At 42.9% G+C, this 16,014-nt stretch overlaps 1 protein-coding gene across 6 annotated transcripts in view; it reads right to left on the bottom strand.

The window, feature by feature from the left end:
• The window catches only part of cul9 (cullin 9), a 56,336-nt gene that overhangs the window by 7,691 nt on the left and 32,631 nt on the right, over positions 1-16,014 (bottom strand). For 5 of the 6 annotated variants that reach the window (XM_079512793.1, XM_079512790.1, XM_079512795.1 and 2 more), the window contains 17 exons: positions 15,623-15,862; positions 14,379-14,408; positions 12,544-12,692; positions 11,143-11,325; positions 10,588-10,748; positions 9,979-10,186; positions 9,636-9,828; positions 8,780-8,925; positions 8,058-8,184; positions 7,284-7,489; positions 6,629-6,861; positions 3,207-3,606; positions 2,549-2,689; positions 2,163-2,327; positions 1,332-1,495; positions 506-599; positions 101-175 (listed from right to left, as the gene is read on the bottom strand). In XM_079512793.1, coding sequence (XP_079368919.1) covers positions 101-175; positions 506-599; positions 1,332-1,495; positions 2,163-2,327; positions 2,549-2,689; positions 3,207-3,606; positions 6,629-6,861; positions 7,284-7,489; positions 8,058-8,184; positions 8,780-8,925; positions 9,636-9,828; positions 9,979-10,186; positions 10,588-10,748; positions 11,143-11,325; positions 12,544-12,692; positions 14,379-14,408; positions 15,623-15,862 — 2,915 coding nt within the window. The remainder of the gene's footprint in view (positions 1-100; positions 176-505; positions 600-1,331; positions 1,496-2,162; positions 2,328-2,548; positions 2,690-3,206; positions 3,607-6,628; positions 6,862-7,283; positions 7,490-8,057; positions 8,185-8,779; positions 8,926-9,635; positions 9,829-9,978; positions 10,187-10,587; positions 10,749-11,142; positions 11,326-12,543; positions 12,693-14,378; positions 14,409-15,622; positions 15,863-16,014) is intronic. The other variant, XM_079512794.1, reaches the window with a different exon arrangement.

Genomic DNA, 16,014 nt, shown 5'->3' with positions numbered 1-16,014 from the left:
AATGCAGATGTTTAACAATACTTTAACTCTTGAGAGCATAAAGTGTGTGTGTGTGTGTGTGTGTGTGTGTGTGTGTGTGTGTGTGTGTGTGTGTGTGTACCTTGGCCTGGTGATGGAAGGTACATCTCTCGTTGTAATCCTGAAACTTCTTCTCCTGTCGAGCTGCTTTGCTCACCTGAAGGACAAAAACACACGTTAGTGGAGCTTCTACCAACGTTGTCAAAAACAAAACAAAAAACATAAAAAATCCCCCACTGAAGCACAGAGAAAAACTGTGTTTATCAAAGTTTGATCGTACTGAATATAAGAGCAAAACTGCCCACCTGCAGCGGGAATCGAACCCAGGACCTTCTAGCTGTGAGGCGACAGCACTACCAACTGTGCCACCGTGCCCCAGCTTTGGCCAGTAGGGTAGCGCGGCTTCAGTGTTTCTCAGCTGCTCTGGGGGCTTGGTGTGTACCCACCATGGCTGTGAGTGTGTGTGTGTGTGTGTGTGTGTGCCTACCATGGCTGAACAGTTGTAGTAGTCTTTGTGGGTTGGTTTCCATGGTTTCAGACACCGCCAGCAGAAACCATGGTTACACTTGGCACAGGTCATACTGGGGAGGGGGCGCGAGAGAGAGAGAGAGAGAGAGAGAGAGAGAGAGAGAGAGAGAGAACTGTAAATGTTCATTTCAAACTAACAAATGCTTTTGTTTGGTATGAAATATTGGCCGCTATATACAGTAAACAATTTCACAAAAGATCAGTTGTGATGTAATTTTGGCCCCAACTAACTAGATGTTATATATTGCGGCCTGACTATGAGGACAACTTGTTGCCTGTTAAGACAAACATGTTCTGGTGGTTGTGTGTGTGTGTGTATGGTTGTCACAATTATTACATAATCGTCTAATCGCAATTAAGATAATTACAATTATTATTTCTGCATAATCGTGTCAATGTTGAAACAAGCTTTGTGACATGTTGTAAGCTTGTAGATCAGCACTTTCCGCTATTTTTAAAACCTGTTGTATGCTTGTATTTTTAGTATAACATTTATAAAATGCCATTCATTTATGGTATATTTCAATTATTTTGTGCCCTGTGCACTTTAATTATTATGAAGCCAAAATAAAAAGCCAAACAGAAATGGAATTCCCATTCATGATGTTGCAATTCCCAACACCAAAAACACAATTAAATCGTTAATCACAATTACGAATTAATTACGTCAAATTAATGTGTAATCGTGACAGCCCTGTTTGTGTGTGTGACTGTGTGTGTGTGTGTGTGTGCGTGTGCGTGTGCGTGTGCGTGTGTGCGCGCGCGACATGTGCGTGTAAACGTACTGCAGGCATCCCTCGTTCTTCTCGATCTGGGCCTGACAGCTGGGACAGCGCTTGGAGATGAGCTTGGCCAGATGTTTGCTCTGAGCCTCGGCGCTCATGCCTTCGTAGAAGCCCCCGTCGTCCAGCCACTGGGACATGTGGCTGCAGCTGGCTGGGTAGTGGGCCTGCAAGCAACACAAACAGTCACACTACAGAAACACTCCTCTTCAACAGTGGTTTTCAACCCTTTTCATTTCAAGGCCCATTATTTATTCTGCATTTGAGCCACAGAACACCATTTGATGAGATTTAGCGTCTCAGACCCAAAACTAAAGAATATGTTGTTGTCAAATGACAATTCTTCTACATTCTCTAATTGTGTAGACTTCTTGGAAAATGCCGTAATGCTTAACTCTTGAGTGTAAAATTAAACCAAATGGACCCGTATGGGTCCATATGGCTCTCAAGAGTTAAAGATCTATAAGAGTCCATTTGGTTACAGGACCACCTGGAACAGCTTCAAGGACCACTGGTCGTACCCTGACCACTGTTTGAAAACCACTCCTCTTCAACAATGAGTTGATCAGGGACATTTTCAAAAAAGCGAGTAGATCTGCTATTTTCGGCATGCAGCAAATCAGTCATTACAGATTTACAACGACATGTTTGCTAAGATGCATTTTAGTCGTCCAAATAAACAGTAGATTTAGTATGATATTTAGTCAAATAAATGACTTAAAATGTGAATAAAACTAAATGGAAGTTTATTCAAAAGTCTATGACTAACACTAAACTAAAAACATGCTGTCAAAATCAATATGGTGGTCAAGTGAGCCATGCAGACAGACCGACCTCAGGGAAGTTGCAGCTGAAGCAGGAGGCCCAGCAGCACTTGGAGCACGTCCCCATGCTGCCCAGGTTCTCCTTACACAGGATCTGATCACAGCCCTGAGGGTTGGTGCACCACGTCAGGTTGGAGCAGCACTCCACGTAGCCACGCAGCAACGAGTTCTCATACTGAAACACACCAGAGAGAGACAATGAGTTATACTGAAACACGAGAGAATGAGTACTGCAACAGAGGAGAGTTGTCCTGTCAACTGTATGTATTATATGTTGCATATGGGGCTGCTGTGTTGCAAGATGACTTTTTTGTGTTATCTTTTTAGCTTAATGTCTTACTGTTTTACATTTCTGCCTTAATAAAGTATTCAATCATGGTTTGTTTTTGCAGTTACCTTAGCGATGGTGTCCTTGTCAGTGAGTATAGAGTAGTAGAACTGGGAGGTGGGCTGCGCTCGGCAGTACGTGATTGGACAGTCACAGTTCATCAGCAAGTTCTGCTCTATCCGAGCGGTCAGGTACTTCTGCCAACATGACTGCACGCACGCACACACACACACACACACACACACACACACACACACACACACACACACACACACAATTTTGTAATTAGTGGTTCTCATCAGAGCTGATCTAAAGCCTGATGTTGCATACAGTGTGTGTGTGTGTGTGTGTGTGTGTGTGTGTGTGTGTGTGTGCCTCTCCTACCTTGCAGCAGTAATGCATAATAATAATAATAATGAACTTTATTTGTATAACACCTTTCATGACGTGAAATGCGGTGCTTGACAGAGCAATAAAGAAAAAAGAAAAGCAAAAGCATAATACATTAAAATAAAGGCAAAAAGGGCAGTGTATCCGACCAAATATAATGACAACACAACATATGAATAACACCAGAGAATTAAAAATCTACTTAAAGCAAGTGTAAAGAAATAGGTATTGAGCTGTGATTTAAAGCTATCTACAGATAGCATACAGTGTGTGTGTGTGTGTGTGTGTGTGTGCGTGTGTGCGTGTGTGTGTGTGTGTGTGTGTGCATGCATTTACCTTGCAGCAGTAGTGCATGCAGCAGAGCATGGGGGCCTCCTCCTCCTCGTCCTCGCTGCGCGCCACCAGACAGACAGGGCAGGTGGAGGGAGGTGACTGGGGGTCCGAGGAGCAGGAGGACACGGAGGGCCCCGTGGCGGGGTTCTTCAGGCCGGCCGCCGTGGCCAGCGCGTCGGGGTGCTCCGTGTAGCGCTGCACCAGCAGGTCCACGCTCCAGCGGCAGTGCACCAGCAGGTGCTGCGCCCGGTCGCTCTCCAGGCTCAGCGTGCCTGACACCTGCTGCACCGTGCGGTGCATCAGCTGCCGCACCTCCTCCTGGGAGAGCGTGCGGCCCAGGGAGAAGTGGATCGCCTCCAGCACGCCGTCCGTGTCCGAGGAGCGGCACTCGGGGTCTATCAGGCTGGATAGAAGAAGACACACGGACGGTTAGGGTCTAGTGGTGGAAGATAAAATCTATCCATAGATTGTGAAGCGGACATGGACGATTATGATTTGATTCACAGTGAATCATGTTTTTGTTGGTACAGAATTCATTATTTTATTTAAAGAAAGATGCTTAATGCTCGTTTGTTTGCAGAGTAATAAAAGATAATGGAAGTAAATTAATCTGTTTTCATTATGGATCATTAGAAAGCAATAAATCATGTATTGGAATCGAGATGCACCGTGAATGAATCTGTAATCGATTTATAATCTCTGAATCGGAATCGAATCAAGTACATAGAGGTACATAGAGATTAAAACCGCCCCTAGTTAGGATCCATACATACAAAATACATTAGGCGTTAGAAACCTTGCATCTCGATTCTGGGGGGGAAACGTTCAGCGAAAATAGCTGATCTATAAGCTCCGTTGCGACACATTGTGACCTTGTAGATGAGCAATTTATCGCTGACAAGATTTGGTGTAGAAGGACCCTGTTGTACACAGAGCCAATTAGGGTCAACTTCTAAGTGGATGTAAAAAATCTTGATCACAGCCCTTGTCCTCAGGGACCCCTAGTCCAAACCCGTTTTTTCTATCCTACCAGGACCTCTAGTACTGAACATCATTTCACCAGTAAGACAGAAAACTAGAAAAACAAAAGTAAAAGCTCTATTAGAGCATTCAGTGTCCACATAATTTATTTATATATTTGTTTATATGGAGGAACATTTTAGAATATGAAAAAAGTCCTTCCAAAGAAGATGGAGTGAAGTTAAGGGAAGGGAAGTTGGAAGGGAAGTTGCAGTTCACAACTAGTACCACCTCTCCCTCCAGTTTGATCGGTTGGAGGAAAAAGTGCAGCTGACGAGTTGACGTGCTCCTCTCCAAAAATGGAACCATCTTCTACTTGAAGTGTTCAGGGTGCTCCGTCCAAAAAACGCTAGCTTCCGGAAGAGAAGTGTTTCCAGCTCATCTTTACCATAGAAATGCATGTTCAAAAATGCTTTATTTCTGTGGACCATAAACTGTAAAAAATGTGGACGACGAGAGCCTCATTGGTTTCTACACTCATTTTGAAGACACTTTTTCTGCAAATTCAAATCCACCATCTTGGAACCTCCGGTCCCGAAAAAGCAACCGGAAACGAATGCCATTGGCTGGAATGGCAGCGACGGAGGGCGGGTAATCACTCGGTAGACCTACTGGAAACATATATCCATATATGGAACTTTTTTTCCCTTCACATTAACCACCCAAACCCTATATAGAATTCTTATTCTGGGGGGGGAACATTCGCAGAAAATAGCTGATCTACAAGCTCGCAATGTATCGTGCCGAGTTTGTAGATCGGCTGCTTTACACAAAGAGATTTTGTGTAGAGACCAAAAGAGCCAACCAAGTACAGAGCCAAAGGTCAAGTTTACTACGTTTGAGGGCTAAAGTGGTTAAATGTCTGAAAATACACAACAAAAGGCCATAACGATTAATTTACCGATGATACCGTCATTTACCGATGATACCGCTGTCATACAAGTCTACGAAGTAGGGATGCACCGATATATTGGCCACATATCCGTATCGGACGATATTTGCCATTATTGGTCAATATCGGTAAATAAAGCAGACTTTAACCGATGGCATTAGCCGATATTTATCTGTTGTCGATAAGCATCAATTTTACACTGGCTACTGTATGTTGTTGTATTGGTTGTCTGGTTATCTGTTGTCTACCAAGCTGCAGATTCTGATTATGGTTATTACTTATATTGAAGATGTATTTGTTTCCCTGACACAAAAGGGGGAATAACACCAAAAACTAAATAAACATCGGTATCAGTATTGGATATCGGCTAAATTGTTATTTTAAACATCGAGATCGGTCATGAATTTCCATATGCAAGGCTGACTGGCAAGGATTTTTATGTTCTTCAGACACACAAGGCTATTCTAATTATAATTGCTGTTAATGGTCGATTCCTTTTTTGGCTCCCGGTGTTACTCGAAAACAGGTGACCTATCACCGATGCCTGTTGTAGTTGCGTAATCATTCTACCGTATTCAATGGGTCACCACTATTGTGTCACACGGGTGACGGACTAGTCTTGTTTACATTCATTTGTCGCACATGTGCGAGCGACATTGACATGGCAGAGATTGAGAGAAGACGTTGAGGTTACCTTGGCTTTTAGTAAGGCCATGGAAGTATTCAGTCACTGTTTTTGGATTCATTGGTGAGAGAATACAATTAGCCGTGGTGAAGCTCAACACAGCTACACAACACACCCATTATACATAATTTAACCCGCCCAAACTGGCTCGCCAATAAAGTGAAAATTTCTTCCAGCTGGTAACAGGTAAAAAAATTAAATAAATCAGCATACAGATATAATTTCATCCAACACCTGGTCAACCCCTTGCATCTAGGGATGGGATATGAAATTGTCATGTCACAATTATTGTGACTAAGATAATTGCGATTTACGATATTATCGCGAAAATCAACAAGACTCTTAAAATGACACATACTCTGGGACGGAACGTTTGCAAACAATAGCAGATCTTCAAGCTTGCAACGTTGTTATCTTGTAGATTGGCTATTTTTGGCAAAGATATTTGGTAGAGAGCACAAAAAAGACTCAAGTACGTTTTTTACAGGTCCGTTTTACCAAGCATAGAGGGATTTAAGTCGGATATGCAGCACTCATGCACAATTCTGCATGTACAATTCACAAATAATTGTGAATTGTGCATGACGGAGGACAATTTCACGATAAATAAAATCTCTGCAATATGATTGTGAGCGGTATTTTTAATCACGATAAAGATTATCGTCCCATCCCTACTGCCCAGCGATATGCCCAGCATATTTCATTCTCAAAGAAACAACACGCAAACCAACACAGATCATAGTGCAGGGATTTTTATTTTTTTCGTTCTTACGATTAAACACTAATCATATTATATATCCTGGCTCTGTAAAGGGGTTGAAGTTGGACCTGATGTCTGCCTTGCTCTCCGCCGTGGTCTCGTCCAGCCGGGAGAAGGAGATCTGGGCCTGGCCCTTCTGCGGTGTGGTGGGGTCCTCAGGCAGGTACTGCAGGATGTGGGGGCTGTCCTCGCCTCGCTGGGCGTAGCCGCGGTTGATGACGTGCGTGATGCAGGACAGGACGTCTGCCGTGCTGCAGGAGAAACGCACCGGAGCCTCGTCTTTCCGACATGACTCCAACACCTGAAGAGAGAGAGAGAGAGAGAGAGAGAGAAGAGGCCCAGTGTGAGAGGCTGACAAACGGGTTTACTTTTCCAACCTGTGTGACGTACAGGTAGGTGGCCGCGTTTTTAGGAGACCGGAATTAGGCAGGATCTAATTGATGTAAAATTCAGTTCTGACTTTGCAAAGTTTTTGGTAAAGAAAAGGGGTCACATAATACTGTAGCATTGATTCTGAAACATAAAAACGTTTTATCCATTTATATATTGGCTATTCAAAAACAGCAGATAGCTGAATCTTCTCTCCTGGGCGTCCCTGGCACAAAACATTTTCAGATGGGGGTCGACGGGCAAATACCTATCTTTTGTGGGGGTCCTTGACACGAAACGTTTTGAGAACAACTGACATACAGTAATAGGGCAGCAATGGAATTCTTTCTTCACCTTAAACACCAGGTTGTCCATGTGCATCTCTTTCTCATGTTTGAGGATGCGGACAATCAGACAGTACAGGAAGTTCCTCTTCCTCTCCAGGATCTGAGCAGCGTCCTCGTCCACGCTCAGGTACGTCTGTCTGGGCAGCAGGCGGCGCCACCTAGGGGTGGAGTCTGAACTCTCACACAGAGCCTGCTGGGTCAGACTCAGGGTGCCTGCAGAGAAGAGGAGGAACCCAAATTAAAAACATCCTCTTGCCTTGTTCAACTCATGGCTTCCCACATGAATAGAGGAGCTCCGATCAATCGGCCCATCATTTAAAAATCACCCCGATTATCATTCCAAATAACTCGATCGGTGATCGGCAATAGGCTCTATGCACATACGCCATTTTGGAAATAATTATTTCCTATAGTTCCGGGCCTCTTCCGTCTTCCTTCACAGGTGTTACTAATGATACAAATTTAAGGCTGTGTTGCATTTAGTGTACAGTGGTTCTCAAAAGTTTTAATTTCAAGGACCCCCATAACTCGGAGTGTACGGGTCCATTTGGAACACACTCAAGGACACTTTGAGACCCACTGGTGTAGCAGAGTGTTTCCAGTGAGCAAACATGCACATTAGCAGCACCCCGACTCTGGTTGACCAGAATGGAACAGAGCCTTAATTAGTATCATCGGTAACACCTACCGGAAGTAGGAAGAGTTATTTCCAAAATGGCGTACGTGCATAGAGCCTATTGACCCGATCTGGAAAACAGAACAGGCAGTGTGTAAATCTTACCCTGGGTCAGTTGGTCAGGGTCAGATGCAGTGAGGATGCCTGTCTCTCCTGTCAGAGGAGACAGAGCATGGGCCAACACCGTGGGAGACAGACCTGAGCTCTGCTGGAGAGACTCCACACTCACTTCCTGAGGGAGAGGGACAGAGACAGATGGCTTGTAGAGTAATGTCTTGCAGAAAACAGCGAGTTGAGAAAACAGGCTTGAAACATTCACTTCTGTGGACTAACATTACACCTAGTTGTATGTATGTATGTTTAAGCATTTATTTCATATTTATATGTCGATTTCAGCTCTGACATTTATTTCAGACATGCTCTAGTATGTGAAGAGTCTGCCTGTGCTATTCATTTTATTTTGTTCTGTTTTTTTATTTTAAATTGTATTTTTAGTTGTACATTTGTATTGTATTTGTTTTATTCAGGACCCCAGGAAGACTAGAGGCTCAGTCATGTGTCTCTAATGGGGATCCTTCAATAAACATAAACATAAACAAACTCATTTTGGATAAAAAATAAATAAATTCAGTTTTTTCAGCTGGAGGCTGCACGATGGCAGGCCCTCAGTCAAATCTGGTCACATTTGTTCACGAAATTTTGAAAAATATTTGAATTCATTCATGAAACAATGTGCATTTTTGGTGGATTTTATTTTTTTCATCATGTTTTGATATCCGTACCCACTGTTTGCGAAACAGTGTGTGTGTGTGTGTGTGTGTGTGTACCTTGGTCTGGTTGAAGTGCAGCAGTATGAACATCTGTACTGTGCTAACGCCGAGCGTCAAGGAGCCGAAGCTGAGCTCGGCGTGACCCAACCACGTCCACTGGAGACGACGAGGCTTCGCCAGACTCAGACCGTACAGACACTGGCCTGGACGGACACACGGACACACACAGACAGACAGATTAGATTAAGGACGCATTAGAAGGTATAACCGTAGTAGTAATGTAGTCATTGGTGTCGTCCGTGTGGCACAAAATGTTTTCAGATGGGGTGGAGAGTCCTTGACTTTAAAAGGTTTGATAAAAAGTAAAAATCACAAGTGTCATGGTAGCTTGTTTACAACTGAAACGGACTTCCTGTGCACTAACTTCCTCTTCAAAATAAGAGCCACATGTAATGATTAGTCAACACTAGTTTTATTTCTAAGTCTACTTACAGGACATTAACATCACATTTGAGTTCCTTTTGAATGCCTGTCAGATTTCTCTACATAACCGTCTCAGCTTTGGTGCGCAAATGCGCCTTGCATGCCTTTGATGAAAGAATGGTTCAAGCCCATTAATTAAGATTCGAGTGCCAACCCTAACGAGCAAAGGTTCGAACCCTGAATGTTCGTGGACAGCCTTATAGGGGTTGATAATACTAACTGTGCGTGTAGAAATCAGTGCTTGATGTAGGATGAGTATAGTGGTGATAATACTGTACTAACTGTGTGTGTGTAGAAGTAAGTGAAGTTGTTGATGTAGGAGGATTGAGTATATAGTGGTGATAATAATAGTAACCGTGTGTGTAGAAGTCAGTGAAGTGATTGACGTAGGAGCCTAAGAGGAGTATAGTGGTGATAGTACTGTACTAACTGTGCGTGTAGAAGTCAGTGAAGCTGTTGATGTAGGAGGCCAGCTGTGGCTGCAGGTGCAGCTTGTCTGGATGGTCCAGGTGACAGGCAGGAGGCACGGCCCAGCACCGAGGAGACAACACCAGCACCGTGATGTCTGACTCCTCTGTCTCCTCTGCTTCTGATAGAGCACAGTCCTCCTCACAGTCCTCCATCTATACACACACATACAAAAATAACATGTTTTCATTGCCTGCCAAGAAAAAAGGACACACCAAAGACATCTTTGGTTCAGAAACGTATAGGCTCCCGTTTCAAACTGAAACTTAGAAAAAAACTTTGCAGTGGGGACTTTAAGCACCAACCTGGTCCTGCTCGTCATCGTCCTGCAGGGCGCGGTCCAGCTTCTGCAGCTGGTAGAGGTGGAACTCCTGCTGCAGCTCCTGGGACTCCCTCAGGCTGCGGATCATGCCCTGGGGGAAGCGGTTGGGGAAGCAGGCTCCTATCTCGTCCACCACGGCCCTCTCCAGCCACACCCTGTTCTGCACCAGCAGGCGGTCTGCCAGGTAGTACCTGCGCACAGAGGTTATTGGAGTTAACATGCGACATGCACTGGAGCAGCTCAGACGATTTAGGCCCTTGGTTTAATATAACGGGGTGCAAATAAAAGTATTGGAGTTAACTTGGTCTTGTGGAGCCAGACAAGTAGTGAACTAAAAGTACAAGCACAGAAAATAAGAAATAGTAAAGTACAAATACCTCAAAATTGTACGATTGTGTGATCATAGTGAAGATGAATATTCTGTGACTATATTTAAAGGTGAGGTAAAAAACGAAAAATAGGCAGCAGTGAGGGCCTTTTTGGTTAAATAAATTTGTGAGTCAAAGAGTTAAGTACAGTACTTAAGTAAATGTACTTAAGTAAATAAGTTACTTTCCACCACCGGTTATGATCCTAATAATATGACAGTGACCTGTAGAAGTGTTCAAAGGTGCTGGCTATCTCCAGTCCGGACAGGAACAGCATGGGTTCCAGGAACTGCTGCAGGCGGCTCAGTGTCCTCTCCTCACTGCTGCTGTCGTTCCCACTCTCCCGTATCAGCCGGTCTATGTAGCGGGCAAAGCGCTCACTCACCTGCACACACACACAAACACTTCAGCTGCATTTACTGCATATAGCGGGGCGGCATAGCTAACCTATCGTTCATTTTATGATAAAAGCGCCAAATATGGGAGAAGTGTTGATAGATATATTGGGAACAAATCTGGATATTGGGCCATCCCAAATTCTCATGCTGGTGGGCGTGGCAGCCATTTTTCAAAATGGCAGCCAGCGGTTGGTCAAATCTTCCTAAACGACCCTCTAGCTGCTACAATATTTGCTGTAGTAGGCTGAAGTGTTGCATGAAGGTCAAGTGCTTTCATACCAATTGGCTAAAAGGGGTGGGGCATAGGTTTTTCGGATTTAGAAGACATTTTGCAGAATCTGGTCTCAGGAAAAACATTTGAGTACTTCTCCCACTACTCACGTGCATGGCATTGAGCACATTGAGCTGCAGCAGGGCAGCAGAGAAGCCCTGCCTCAGGGCCAGCATGAAGCCGGTGTGCTGGCCAAACAGCTCCTCCATGCCTTTCCGAAGACGCAGGTACAGAGCACGGTAACGCTCCACAAAGTCTGGGTGGCCACACCACAGGTCCAGGAATCTCTTCACCTGCAAACAGTAAAAAAATAAAATAAATAAATTAAAAAAACATTATCGTCTCACTTCGCTTCCGATTCAGAGTACTCGCTGCTCGATTATAAATCGATTAAAGTTGCATGATTGTACCAATGCATAATGCTCACTGTGTGACTAATAAATGAAAATTAAAACGATTAAATCAGATTGATTTACTGCCATTGTCTTGTATTACACTACAAACAAACAAAAACCTTAAGAAGCTTTCTTACAAAAAATATGAATGTGGATCGATACATAATCGTCCATGTACGCATTGTGATTAATCTATGAATCAATTTTATTTTCCTCCCCTAAAAAACATCATCAATGTCATTAGCAATGTTTGAAATTATAGATAGGGTTACCTTTGTAAGTGATACTTTTTGGTTAAAACAACAAAAAACAGTAAAAAGGTTAAAGCTCAATATGCAGATAGCAATCATCGTTATAGAGTTTGTTCAGTAAAAGAAGTGTCCACAGCTTCTTCATGAATAAAAAGTACAAGTTAGGGTGGGTTGCCAATTTCTGACAATCAGGAGAAAGTACCCATTAATCAGCATCGGCGAACACGAACATGACGAAGGTCATTAATTACTTTTAGAAGTGCTGTTTCGGTGCTATGTCCTTTCCTAAAGCCAGATTGGAATTCGTTATGGACCGTATTATTCTGAAGAAAGACATCCAGCTGGTGAAAAATGGGCAAATTAGAGATACGTCTGTAATTTCCCAGCCAGGGAGGGATCAAGGTCGTGTTTCTTAGGTAAGGTTTTAACCACAGCGGTTTTCAGAGAATCTGGAAAGACCCACGATTGAATGGAGCCGTTTACAATTTTAAGGATATCACCAATAACACAGTCTAAAACTATTTTGAGAAAATGGGTGGAAATAGCGTCCAATGAACCCGAGGATGTCGTCATCTGTGAAATGGTGTTGCAGACTTCCTCTTCATCTACTGCACACGCACAGAATGATACCAGGCTTCCCCTACACTTCACACATGGCAGCATGAGCTCCATTTCCAGTTTGCGAGTTTGTGCTAGCAGCAGCAATGTTCATAATACCAGCTCTAATGTTAATAATTTTGTTATTAAAGAAGGATGCAAACTCATTACATTTGGCTACAGAGGCAGGGTGTGACTGTTTATAGAACGGGGGGGGGAGTGGCTCTAGACCACTCCCTGCCAACACTAATAAAGTATTCAAACTGACCTGGCTCTGCACCACTCCCTGCCAACACTGAGCGATCCCAGTGATGTTGCTGCTGGCCTTCGTCTTCGTCTTGGCCGAGGAAGTGGCGGCAGAAAAGGAGGAAGAGTTGGCGGCTGCAGCTCCGTCTTTGTTCTTACCCTCTTTGCCGTCTGGAAAAGGAAGTAAAAGAGCTCAAAGGTCAAACTACACAAGTTAAATAAAAAATATAGCTTAGCGGGTAAAATAACAAAAGATAAGAAACAATGGAAGCAGTCAAGACAGAAAAAAAGCGTCGTCTTTTTACGATTGCCTTCTCGCTCGTCTGAAAGTAATAGAAATGAAGTTCAGTCTCATCCGACGTAAAAAGTCAAGAGTGAAAAGATCACAATGAAAATGAGGGAAAGCAGCCAAGTCATGGGATCAGTGAAGTCATTTATCTGTGAAGACAAGAAGACATGTCAATCTGAATAACAGCGCAAAACTCAACAAAACTACACTATTTAAAGGGGGGTGTAATGCAAGTCATTATTTCTTTGGTAAAATAAGTGTTAAATAGCTCTATATTCTGACAGTATCCGTAGCTACAGAGTGTTTGTTCATTAACAGGGGTCTCCCTGTCTCTCCAGGTCTTTATTAAACAGAAAACACATTTTCAGGTTGGGATACCAATTGTATCTAATCAGGAGAGAGAGGCCTCATAAAGGTATACAGGATAAACAAGTGAAATTGGACGTGAAAGAAAAAGAAAACTAACATGGATCTGGAAGACTATCAAATTTAAGATGATATCTTTGCAGAGTTCTGAACAAACACTCTATATTGTTTACGATCAGAATACAGAGCTTTAGCTTTGTCATTAATCACCCCCCGTTTAAATAGCAAGGTACAATACATCGCAAACTGGTCAAAAATGAACAAGAATGACAAATAAACTCAAATCAATACGACAAGAGGTTGTTTATAGCAGGACACATTTTAATGGCGCCGTGCACAAAGTCAGACCTAGTGTACGTACTGCACAAACCAAGAGAAACGTTATTCAAATTAAGCAAATAGTCTGTCGGGTGGAACCCTCATATGTCCAAAGCTGTTACTTTTCAGCATTCAAATTCAAAAACAGCTAAAGTAGCAGATCTACAAGCTCAAAATATGTCGCTTCTCACTGCGTTTGCTACTTTTGTGTGACGCTATAGTATGATCAAGTAGGCTAGGGCGTTAATTTATGTTAAAAAAAACCTGAAATGGAAATAAGAGGTTTCTGCCCGACTGCAACAAAGTAGTCATTATTATTTCCAAAATACTCAGACATGCCACACATTTTTACGTACGTCTGGAAATGGCAAGGCAGATATTTTAGCAGAAATATCTCAAATCTGTATTTATTTTGGTCAATATCGTGCAACCATAGCTTTGACACAAATACCAGCTGGCAAGTGGAACCAGCACATATATTTCATATGGAGGGAGAAGCAGAATGCCAAAGTCCTCAGCGATATGAACATGAAAATAAACAAATAGCAGTAAGAGTCTAAATCAGTGGTTCTCAAAGTGGGGTACGAGGACCCCGAGGGGGTTTCGGGTGGTCCCCAGCAAAACGAATATAGGAGGAAAACCACTTTAACCCTATATGTTGACAATTAGAAAATATCTTAATTTTCAAATAATCTTGAACACATTGAGGAATTTGGAATGTTTATTTTTAACATTTGAACACAAATCTTGTATGGGGGTCGTGAAAAAAATATTTTTATTTAATCTTTTCAGATGGGGGTCCGTGAATACATATGAATTACTTGACATGAAACGATTTGAGAATCACTGATCCAAATGACACAAGGCTCTGGGGAGTTACTTACTTTTCACATCCCTGCTTCGGTTGATGCCTTCTGGAGACAAAATGAATGAACAGCTCCAATCACTGTCTCAAACATCACTTTTAACGTACGTGTGTGCATGCGTGCGTGCGTGTGTGTGCGCATGCGTTGCTGCGTGCCTGTAAACACTAAGTAGATCACTGTTTCCATAACACACAGACCAAAATGTATGGTTCACGACTTGAGTAAAAATCTAAATTTAAAATATATCAAAAGATTAAAAAAAATAAAATAAAAAGGGAATTTTATATATTTTTATAAAAGAAACAACTAAGAAAGCCACGAATAAAAAAATAGAATTATTAATAAGTAGTGAAAATAGCGGATCTACAAGCTGTCAACGTGCTTGTAGATTGGCTATTTTCACTAGTTTGGGTCCCGAGCAAACATCTAATCTCTCTTTTGGGTCTCGACCTGAAAAGTTTGGGAACCACTACAGTAGATAGCAAAAATAGCAGCAAAATATGATCTGCATGCTCACAACATGTCGCTTAGGTCGTTTGGGATGCATCGCAGACCTTTTTTTACACTGTAGAAATCCAATTGCATACATAAGAGGCATCAGTCCTAGCAAGTATATGTTGGCGAAGAGCGCCAGCTATCGTAAACCACATGACGCAATAGTGTGTGTGTGACTGTGTGTGTGTGTGTGTGTGTGTGTGTGTGTGTGTGTGTGTGTGTGTGAGAGATCTTCGCAAGCGCACCCCTAGGTAAGTCCAGGGCTGCCATATAATACTTAAATATTTGGAATTTATCAATGTCACTTCAGTTCAATCACGGTCTTAGACCCTCTATACTTAAAAGTAAAATGGACCAGAGATACTGTACTGTACTTGGTGTACTGTAGGCTGAAAAAAAACCACACCAAGTTTCTTGTAAGTTTGTAGATCTGCTATTTTTGGTGAATGTTCCCCCCCAGAATAAGAATGCTGGGGTATAAATCAGTCTGTCAGAATGGAAACAAATATTCTCACCAGTTTCCCTCGTGACATACTGTAACTTTGGGGGAAAGATTTACATACCGTTAATATGACATAAGGCGTTATAAAGAAACAATGTAAATCAGGGGTTCAGTGGATGAGAAGGTTATTTACAGGGGTGCCCTGAGACAAACAAGTTTTAGAACCACAGATTTTAATTTAGGAGGTAGGAGTTCCTGTGTGTGTGTGTGTGTGTGTGTGTGTGCCTCTGTGTGTGTGTGCGCGCGCACGTGTTGTATTACTCACTGGATTTAACGGGAGGCCTGAGGTCCTGCGTGTCCGTGTGGCTGGTGTCCGCATGTACCAGCAGGTGTGTGAGCCGGCGGACCCTGGAGTTGAAGACGGCCTCCCTGCAGCGCTGCGACCTCCGGGACAACTCTGTGTTGTCCAGGTACTCTGTGAGCAGCCAGGACAGAGGACTGCTGCTCTCACCGTCACCACCACCACGCTTCTCTGAGGAGGAGATCGCAGTGGGACTGGAGGCACCTGCAACACAATTAGCCATGATGCAGACATGGACGATTAAGAGTCGATTCACAAGAGGCCAAAAAATATATATTTACAATTTTTTTGTATGTCGGTACAGGATTCATAATTTTTAAAGAAAGCTGCGTAAAGTTTGTTTGTTTGTAGTGTTA

The sequence above is a fragment of the Electrona antarctica genome, assembly GCF_951216825.1.
Source record: "Electrona antarctica genome assembly, chromosome: 10".
NCBI lineage: Eukaryota > Metazoa > Chordata > Actinopteri > Myctophiformes > Myctophidae > Electrona > Electrona antarctica.
The sequence above is the reverse complement of the archived record's forward strand: the minus strand, read 5'-3'. Positions and strand labels throughout refer to the sequence as shown.